General features: G+C 36.7%; 1 protein-coding gene across 1 annotated transcript; it reads right to left on the reverse strand.

The window, feature by feature from the left end:
* Positions 1–795: 795 nt before the first annotated feature.
* On the reverse strand, positions 796–9570 carry LOC128644554 (immunoglobulin superfamily member 11-like; the record flags this gene model as incomplete). Its single annotated transcript, XM_053697128.1, has 3 exons — positions 796–2318; positions 6927–7074; positions 9448–9570. Coding segments are annotated over 3 exons (716 nt in total), but the record flags the coding sequence as incomplete, so codon positions are not given.
* Positions 9571–11354: the final 1784 nt, after the last annotated feature.

An 11354-nucleotide genomic window follows, 5' to 3' on the forward strand; every position in this document is an offset into this window, starting at 1 on the left:
TTTCAAGTGGAGGGTGTTGAGCTAGCCATTGGATGCTTCGTGTCCCGCTGGGAGTTTGCTTGAGGACTGTTGTTATGGCAACAAAGGGAAGCCATATGTGTCCATCTAATCTTAGTTCTGATGATCTCAGGACCAGAGTAAATCATTCATAGATACTGGAGGGTATAGCCACCGGAACCGTGTTATTTATTAAGAATAATGGCAGACCTATGCAATGGTGTTATATTTAAATAATGTTTATAATGCATCTGAAACAATTAGGGTCATATAGAAGCTATCTTTAAAGGTAGCAAATCCACTTTAAATAGAAAACAATTGTATGTTTTATATCCCAGAGCGACTACACATAGTACTCATTGTGGCTCCACTTGCATATAAGAGATATTTATTATTTCAGCATTTTCAAACTTCAAATATTAATAAACATCACAAAATCCTCAAAGAAAAATACCCCAGAGGTCACTTTGTAGATATATTTAAGAAATGCTAACTGCATTCTTTATATCTATAAAAGATTATTTCTGTATAATGTCTTATGTCATATACCTATTCATATTACACGTCCATATAGAGAACCAGGCACTCATGTTCTATAAAATCCAATACTGCTGATTTTATGATCTATATTTTTATATATATATATATATATATATATATATATATATATATATATATATATATATATACACTATATATATATTTATATATATATATCATCCAACGCTGTAACGCCTTAACTTCCAGAAAGAACTATAATATACTACTATGTAATACAATACAGATCTCTGGCACCCATTAAGATAATGGCTTTTTTATTTTAAAAAAAGTGCATAGTCCTTTTCTGCTATTGTCGATTAAAAATATATCTGTAGAATTACAAGATGTCATGTAAAAACCAAATCATTCATATACACCAACTTATTTAGAGTGGTACCAAATAGAATAAGAATCAAGACATTCTCCAGGATTAAGATAGTTTGATACTGCCTGGTTTTCAAGTGCTCGACTGAAATATTATGAGACAGAGTAATTCATGTATTGTATCTATTCATGGTTGCCATACTGAATACCAATTGAATCATGACACTAACTGAGGTTAAAACACACATACAATGTTATATGACAAATAAATAAGTGTGTGCAGCATTAACATTAATGGTAAAACAAAACAATAAATGTGAAAGCATAACTGAGTGTATAAAATAATACTGAGTTGCATAATTGCAGTATAAGCCATCTGCACTTAAGAAATCATCTGATCAGTCACTACAATGTAGAAATCACATGGAATCGTCTAGTGACTGCTGAAGGGATTCAGTTTATCTAACAGGTTAAGCTAAGTGCCTAATGAGAGTTGCTCCAAAGATATCCACAGCTGTTTGTCTCTTCGTCAAAGAGAATTCCCAGCATCATTAATGAATATATTCACTCATCAGTGGTACTGGACCAAGAGTAGATTGCGAGTGCTGATTGCCGTATTTTTAGCTGGTGTTTGGTGGGGCTCTATAGCACCTTCATTATGTATCAATAAAATAAGCAGAATTCCAAACAAGGCAGGTGTTAGAAATATAAAAGCCATAAATGGATTTGAGCATATGATCAACCGGCTGGATGAGGGAGGCACATAAGCAATTCAGCACTGGAAGCCCTCGGGCTATGCTTGGCACTGCAATGATTAGTTCTAATCTCTGCAAACTGTCCACATTTCCCTGTTTAATCCTTGTCCCAGGGTTTTGTCATCTCTCCAGAGAACAAAAGACTGGTTGATTTCAGCACTTTTAATTGACTACCAAAATGAAAGGAAATGACAGGTGCAAGGATGCCATCCCACATGCTAATGGTGTTCTCATTTAACAATAAAGGATACAAATTCCTATACCAAGGATCCAGCTCTGCTCTGTGCTGGTATCATAACTGGCACAGCACCTATTCTCTCCAGTGCGGCCTGGCTCACAGCATAAGACCTAGTTTGGGATGGCTTTGGTTTTCTGCCAACTGTGCCGTTGCTCCTAACTCCAGTCTTAGGAGAGGGGGCAGTGTTGGTTGTGACCACTAATGTCTTTGGTGGACCTGGGGTAGGTTGTCCACCATTAGCATAATTTAACCTTATATGACCCGCCACTGAACGGGCAGAAGACTGACGCACACCGTTGCCATTATAGTGAACGTAAGATCCAGAATTATAATTAGGCTTGGTCTTATTCCAGTAGTGGCCATTGTAGGTGTTGGTGGATGTAAAGGTGTCTTGCTCGGATGAGGATGCATCAGGGTGAAATGCTTTGGTAGAGGACGAACACTTTGGTGGAAGATCATCTTCTCTATAAAACAAAATATAAAATAGTTACAGCAATAATATTGTATTGTGATGCATAGGTTTTACTCTATACTTATCTCATAATCAAACTTCAATGGGAGCCTCATTCTCATGCCGTCAGACAATACATGAGAACTAGCACAGCGTAGGGGGTAAGTTGTGAAGCGATGGGCAGAAGATTATAAATATATATGTATATAGTTATGTGTTTATATGTGTATATACACATATTAACCCATAAATATATATGTATTTAAGCATATACATACAGTGGGTCAAAAAAGTATTTAGTCAGCCACCAATTGTGCAAGTTCTCCCACTTAAGAAGATGAGAGAGGCCTGTAATTTTCAATGCCCTTGCTGATGGAAGGAGGTTTGCACTCAAAATCTCACGATACATGGCCCCATTCATTCTTTCATGTACACGGATCAGTCGTCCTGTTCCCTTTGCAGAGAAACAGTCCCAAAGCCTGATGTTTCCACCCCCACAGTAGGTATGGTGTTCTTTGGTTGCAACTCAGCATTCTCTCTCCTCCAAACACGAGTTGTGTTTATACCAAACAGTTCTACTTTGGTTTCATCTGACCATATGACATTCTCCCAATCCGCTTCTGGATCATCCAAATGCTCTCTAGCATACTTCAGACGGGCCCGGACATCTGCTGGCTTAAGCAGGTGGACACGTCTGGCACTGCAGGATCTGAGTCCCTGGCGGCGTAGTGTGTTACTGATGGTGGCCTTTGTTACGTTGGTCCCAGCTCTCTGCAGGTCATTCACTAGGTCCCCCCGTGTGGTTCTGGGATGTTTGCTCACCGTTCTTGTGATCATTTTGACCCCACGGATGAGATCTTGCGTAGAGCCCCAGATCGAGGGAGATTATCAGTGGTCTTGTATGTCTTCCATTTTCTAATTATTGCTCCCACAGTTGATTTCTTCACACCAAGCTGCTTGCCTATTGCAGATTCAGTCTTCCCAGCCTGGTTCATTGTCTGGATTTGTTTCCACATTTTGTCTCTCATAGTTGAGGTATACCTATGATGAAAATTACAGGCCTCTCTCATCTTCTTAAGTGAGAGAACTTGCACAATTGGTGGCTGACTAAATACTTTTTTGCCCCACTGTGTATATTTACAGGGAACACACAGTTTCCATAGACTGCAATGTAAAGGCACTTTTCAGTGCTATTTTTTCTAACACCCCTCAGTCGCCACTTTTAGCCCCATAACTGCTTTTTGCAGTTACTTTATTGAAACATAAAGATGCTACTTTTTACTAAAGATTACTACACTTAAATCTGGGGGCAATTGGGGGACACTTTGTGAATTTAACTCCAGCGAAGCAGCAGCAATGCACAACTAGGAGCTAGCTGAACATATCAATGACAAGAGGCATATGTGCATAGCCACAAATTGCCAACTAGCTCCCAGAAGTGCATTGCTGCTCCAGAGCCTATCCATGTATGCTTTTCAACAAAGGAGAAAATTAAATACATTTGATAATTGAAAAGTCTCTTAAAATTGCATACTCTACACCAACTATGAAATGTTAATTTTCATTTTTATTTAACTTTAAGTACTTTTTAGGGAAGCACCTAGAAATGTTCAGCAGTCCTTATTCCCAGCAAATTGCATTTGCTATATAGATCAATTTGCAATGCCCATTTGGCCTACTTGTAAAGTTTAGCATTAGGAAGCTGTGTCATTATGCTATATTTTTCTATGAAGAAAATGGCTTGTTTTTATTAATGTAAAACTAGACATTTATCTGTTATCTATTTTATTTTAAGATTAGTCGTCCTAATATACTATATTCATTGTTACATATTACTGTTGCCCAGATTTCAGTCAGATTATATATATATATACACACGTACAAATATAAGATTTATATCTGTCTGTCTGTCTATAGATCTATCTATTTATCTATATATATATATATATATATATTTATATATATACTGTGTATATATTAACTGTGTATATACACTCACCGATTACTTTATTAGGTACATCTGTTCAATTGCGTGGTAACACAAATTGCTAATCAGCCAATCACATGGCAGCAACTCAATGCCTTTAGGCATCTAGTCGTGGTGAAGACGACTTGCTGAAGTTCAAACTGAGCATCAGACAGGGGAAGAAAGGGGATTTAAGTTACTTTGAATGTGGCATGGTTGTTGGAGCCAGAGGGGCTGGTCTGAGTATTTAAAAAACTGCTGATCTACTGGGATTTTCACGCACAACCATCGCTAGGGTTTATAGAGAATTGTCTGAAAAAGAGAAAATATCCAGTGAATGACAGTTGTGTGGACGAAAACCACTTGTTGATGTCAGAGGAGTATGGACAGACAGGTTCAAGATGATAGAAAGGCAACAGTAACTCAAATAATCACTTGTTATAACCAAGGTATGCAGAATACCATCTCTGAATGCACAACACCTTGAAGCAGATGGGCTACAGCAGCAGAAGACAACACCGGGTGCCACTCCTGTCACCTAAGAACTGGAAACTGAGGCTACAATTTGCACAGGCTCACTAAAATTAGACAATAGAAGATTGGAAAAACGTTGCCTGGTCTGATGAGTCTCGATTACAGCTGCAATATTCAGATGGTAGGGTCAGAATTTGATCTAATCAACATGAAAGCATAGATCCATCCTGCCTTTTATCAACAGGTCAGGCTGGTTCTGGTGGATACTTCAAGCAGGATAATGCACCATGTCAAAAGGAGGTCCAAACCGGTACTAGCAAGGTGTACCTAATAAAGTACTGGTGAGTGTATATTTACTATATATATATATATATATATATATATATAGTAACTCACAAAAGTGAGAACACCCCTCACATTTTTGTAAATATTTTATTATATCTTTTCATGTGACAACACTGAAAAAAATGACACCTTGCTACAATTTAAAGTAGTGAGTGTGCATCCTGTATAACAGTGTGAATTTGCTGTCCCCTCAAAATAACTCAACACACAGCCATTAATGTCAAACCGTTGGCAACAAAAGTAAGTACACCCTTAAGTGGAAATGTCCAAACTGGGCCCAATTAGCCATTTTTCCTCCCCAGTGTCATGTGACTCATTAGTGTTACAAGGTCTCAGTTGTGAATGGGGAGCAGGTGTGTTAAATTTGGTGTTATCGCTCTTACACTCTCTTATAAAGGTCACTGAAAGTTCAACATGGCACCTCATGGCAAAGAACTCTCTGAAGATCTGAAAAAAGGAATTGTTGCTCTACATAAAGATGGCCTAGGCTATAAGAAGATTGCCTAGACCCTGAAAATGAGCTGCAGCATGGTGGGCAAGACCATACAGTGGTTTCACAGGACAGGTTCCACTCAGAACATGCCTCGACATGGTTGACCAAAGAAATTGAGTGCACGTGCTCAGCGTCATATTCAGAGGTTTTCTTTGTGAAATAGACGTATGAGTGCTGCCAGCATTGCTGCAGAGTTTGGAGGGGTGGGGGGTCAACCTGTCAGCGCTCAGACCATACTCTGCACACTGCATCAAATTGGTCTGCATGTCTGTCCTCCCAGAAGGAAGCCTCTTCTAAAAATGATGCACAAGAAAGCTTGTAAACATTTTGCTGAAGACAAGCAGATTAAGGAGATGGATTACTGGAACCATGTCCTGTGGTCCGGTGAGACCAAGATAAACTTATTTGGTTCAGATGGTGTCAAGCGTGTGTGGCAGCAACCAGGTGAGGAGTACAAAGACAAGTGTATCTTGCCTAGTCAAGCATAATGGTGGGAGTATCATGGTCTGGGCCAGCATTAGTGCTGCCGGCACTGGGGAGCTACAGTTCATTGAGGGAACCATGAATGCCTACATGTACTGTGATATACTGAAGCAGAGCATGCCCCCCTCCCTTTGGAGACTGGGCCGCAGGGTAGTATTCCAACATGATAACGACCCCAAACACACCTCCAAAACGACCACTGCCTTACTAAAGAAGCTGATGGTAAAGGTGATGGACTTGCCAAGCATGTCTCCAGACCTAAACCCTATTGAGCATCTGTGGGGCATCCTCAAATGGAAGGTGGGGAAGCGCTCCTTGATGTCGTAATGGGGGAGTGGAATAGCTGTGTGTTGAGTTATTTTGAGGGGGCAGCAAATTTACACTGTTATACAGGCTGTACACTCACTACTTTACATTGAAGCAAAGTATCATTTCTTCAGTGTTGTCTCATAAAAAAATATAATAAAATATTTAGAAAAATGTGAGGGGTGTACTCACTTTTGTGAGATACTGTGTGTGTGTATATATATATATATATACACATACTGTATATATATATATATATATATATATACTGTAAAAATGTGAGGGGTGTACTCACTTTTGTGAGATACTGTGTATATATATATATATATATATATATATATATATATATATATATATATATATACACACACATACTGTATCTATATATATATATATATATAAAAAAAACACAAACATACACACAGATAATAGCAAAAGGCTCATTTCACAATAAATATGAGCATACTATCAAGGCAGTACTATCTAGCAAGTGGTGTATATTTCTCTGTCACACATTGTCCCTTGCCACATGCACAGCAATAAAGATTTGATACCTAATTTCATTAGGGATTTCATCCTCTTCTTCCTTATGTTTGTTCCTCCAGTAGACCAAGCACACAGCTACGACAACTAAACAAATGATTAACACCAGCACGCCTGCCGCAATAGCTCCGGCAATAAGTCCCACGCTTTGGTGCTGAGCTACGGAAAGAAATCAGAGACTTGAAACCTAACATTGAAAATTATTATTCAGGTTAATCAAATAAATAAATAACATTTGTGGTTTGTATAATAAAAGCACTAAGAGGATTATATAACACAAAGGGTCACATTTTTATTTAAAGATCTGTTAGGCTAAGTTTTCTCAGGTGCCTTCTTGCCATTTTTCCTCTTTGTTTCCAGCGGTATTAAATAAGCATGCACTCTTACTCTATCTGTCTCTCTGTCTGTCTCTCTATAGCTCTCTATCATGTAGCTAGCCCCCCACCCAGCCCTTGGGCCCCGGTGGCACAGCACCTGCTGCATAAATGGTAGTTCCAACCCCTGATCCTTTCTATATATCTACTCTATCACCTACTGTATCTGTCTATATCTATCTAGCTACTGTATCTATCTGTCTGTCTATCTATCTATCTATCTATCTATCTATCTATCTATCTATCTATCTATCTATCTATCTATCATCTATCTATCAATCATCTATCTGTCTACAGTACCTACCTATCATATACTATAGGTCCCTAGATTTAGCAAGCAGTAGAGGACCTACTCAATAGAGGGCCCAGGTGCAAAATATTTTTAGGGCCCCCCCAAAGGTAACTCAGTAGTAGCAATACCAATAATATAGATAGATGATACAAACATAAATAGATGCAACCTAATTAAAGGTTCCCTGCATTAGATTGTACACATTCTACACACACCTATGTATAGACTGGCTACTATGGGGCCAACAATGGAAGTTCCACCCCTGCAGCCACAAAATAGCTGTACTGGAACTTATTTTGCTACAGAAGTAAGAAAATAATTTGTATCACACGAGCTGCCAAGCAGGTGTCCCATGAGCACTCTGAACCATAGGTAGTTGTTTAGTTTGTTTAATTAGACATCTGACTTTATAATGTAGGATGTGTCTTCATTGCAAAATGTAGGGTTCTTTATATATAAATGTTTACTTTATTTTTTCAAGTGTAACATACTTGCATGATATGTAATTGTTATGTACAAATAATGTACAGTCGAAGAATAGAACAAACTGCTTATTGAGCAGGTTTCATACACACTCGTCAGGCTCCTGAGGACCTCATCATTAAGTCTATGTTAGAAATCCATTGAGGGACATCCAAATCCCTGTAGAATAAAACAGTGGGCCCTGGATTGAGAGCACAAATGTGAACTTACCTTCATGAAGATAACTCATAATTCCTTGATATGAATGACTCAAATCCATCAAAATAAATGCTTCAAATTGATGCTGCCATGAATTCCTTCAATAACAGCTCTTAACTGGCTATGAACATCTCTGCAGCCAATCCAGAGCTGATACAGAAGTAATTCAGGAAAGTGAACATGTATTGATCATTGGTAGTGCTTACAAAAGAAGATGTCTTCCTGAAGGTAAGTACCATCTGTAAGTTTTCTAATCAGTGCCCATGTCATGGCATTAGTTAGTATTCACACTCATGTGCCCACTTGACTGTGATATTATCAAAACTATAAATTATACTATTATAAACACTGCAACAGGATTGCAGCCTGGTCTAAAAGTGATAATTGAAATCAGAAGTGATTTAGTTTTGTGGACCCACAAAATAGAGGAGCAAAAATTGTGGACATTGTTAGGAAATGTATTATTATTTATGTTTTTCATAGTCATACATTTGGATGCTTAGCTTACGGCTTCTAGATTATTGATGTGTGGCCCCTGTATGTTAGGAAGTTGGCTATCACTGGTCGTATGAATGTAAAGTATTAATATTAGGGAATGCAAGAATAAGTGGCATATGCTGTATGAAATGACAGAAGAGATTTCATAAATTCTGTGATGCATATAGAGGAACAACAGTGCATATGTATTTAATCATTTTAGAAAGTTCTCATGGCTGTAGGGTCAGCTGACAAGGATACCACATGGCTATAATATAATAATATAATATGATGTAATATAGAATAATATACTAATAATAATAATAATATGTAAATGTATAAACTGCTAAGCAATAAAACCAATAGTATTTTTCTATATTGATTATTTTGCAATAAAGCATGTGTCCATACACTTCCCATCAAGCCTGGACAATACGGCAGAGTGAGGATAAACTATTGGCTGAAGGGGCGGGGTTAAGATGGGTCAGGGTGTGGCTTGTCCAATCAGGGGTGAGGCTGGGCAGTACTCAGTTTTATTTTGCAAAACTGAGCATTCATTAGGAAGGTTTAATGGAGAGACACAGCAGCGAAACATGGACAATATCGCAAAATATGGGACATTTGGGAACTCTCCAAGGAAAATACAAAAAAACATGAAGTTTGGGATGCACAGTTCAGTTTTATAATCTTATTTTAACGATAACTTACGTGCAACAACCTGAAGGTCTAAAAGGCAGGTACTTGTTCCCATGAGGTTGGATGACACACACTGGTAACGTCCTGAGGATGCCGTGCTTATATTTCTCAGCAAAATTGTCCCCTGAAATTGATCTGTAAAGAACATTTATAAATGTATATGCGCAAAATTTATTTTACAGTAGGATAATATCACTAATTCATATATAGTAGAAACTAATTAAAGACATATAGATACAATATGTATATATTATTCTAACAATATCTTTACATATTCATTTAAGAACTCATCCTATTAAGTACCTACACAAATCATAGTTTTTTTTTTCTTTGTTTGTTTGATTTGGTTTTTTCTTCCTTAGTTTTTTAATACTTGGGTGATATTTGTCATATTCCTTTGTCAGTGTCACTGAATGGAAATCGGTTTAAATTGATACAAAAACAGAGAAACTGCTACAGGCACCTAATTTATTCATATTTATAATGCTATATAGTTTATCAATAAAGGTAGTTATTCCAAATGAATAATGTTGATTTTCTTAATGATTTCAGTGTAATGTTTTATTATGATATGCATAAGATAATAGGTTCTAATAAAATAAATAAAAAGTTTATGATATTGTAAATGTAACTTCTTGTACAGTATTTTTACCCAAGGTTATAAAATTGTTTATGTCTTATAACCACTCTCAATGGCGCCAATATTGTACTTGTGTTTTAGCGCAAGGTTTTTGCTAATTACTCATGATGTAATGCCAAAGGAATGTTTAAAAGGGTATAAATACCCCTTCCCTTAACTCATAAGGGGGCAGAAAATATTATCTGAACCAAAATGCTGTCAAGACTGTCTAGTATGGTATAATATTTATTTATAAGCAATCATGATTAAACTATTGTAACTCTGCAACATTGGATTCATATTTTTACATTTTCATTGTATTTATTTAGCAAAATACATTTTTCTTTTTGTAATTCTATACTGCATATTTGTACAATAATATATATATATATATATATATATATATATATATACAGTGTATATATATATATATATATATATATATATTTATACTTTTTTGCACGCCTTTTTCTATATATATTGTACTCATAAGATATGAGACCATGTTTACTTATAAAATATTAGAGGTAGGTGCCTGGAATTTAAAATTCAGAATAACCTTTCTCTAAGGCATTATAAGGGGGAAAAGATATAAATTGTTACAAAACAAACCCAAGCTGAATTATAATATTTACAGGCCATATGTCAAAAAGATATTAATTCAGAAGTGCCTACACCTCCCTAGAACCATCACTGATAGTGGGGTAGGGGTCGGAAGGGCTTCTTTAGAGTTTAGAGCTGGACAAACTGAACCACTACTGCACATGCTCAGAATGCTGTGGTTATTGGCATGTGCATGTGCATTGTACTTTCCACCTTGCCAACATGCATCACTCAGCCGATGCAGCCTCTGATTGGTTTATTGCTCTGTCATATTTATTTTTTCTTTTTAAAATCTTATTTTACGGGGGCAGGAATATGTCATTCAAGAAAAGTAAATGTCTATATGATTTCTGGGACAAGTACATAGACAAACAATTTTTTTAACTTAACATATTTAGTTTACACATAAGGCACTTCAAGTGATTCATTTAATTGCACCAATTTCATGTCCATTTAAACTACTTCTAATACTGATTAATATATAGATTGCAGGACAGAGAAAGTAGGCACGCTAATTTCTAAATCATAACACCATAATAAATGCAGGGGGGAATTCTATTTCAGATAAAGAATACGCTCTAATACAAGGTCATGAACTGAAAGAAGAGCAATTAAATCTTACAATTAATTGTAGAATTTTATTTCCCACCAAGCCTTTTTTTCAATTACTCTGAATGAAGTCCAGAAGATTGGCTAT

Source organism: Bombina bombina, unplaced genomic scaffold, assembly GCF_027579735.1.
Source record: "Bombina bombina isolate aBomBom1 unplaced genomic scaffold, aBomBom1.pri scaffold_768, whole genome shotgun sequence".
NCBI lineage: Eukaryota > Metazoa > Chordata > Amphibia > Anura > Bombinatoridae > Bombina > Bombina bombina.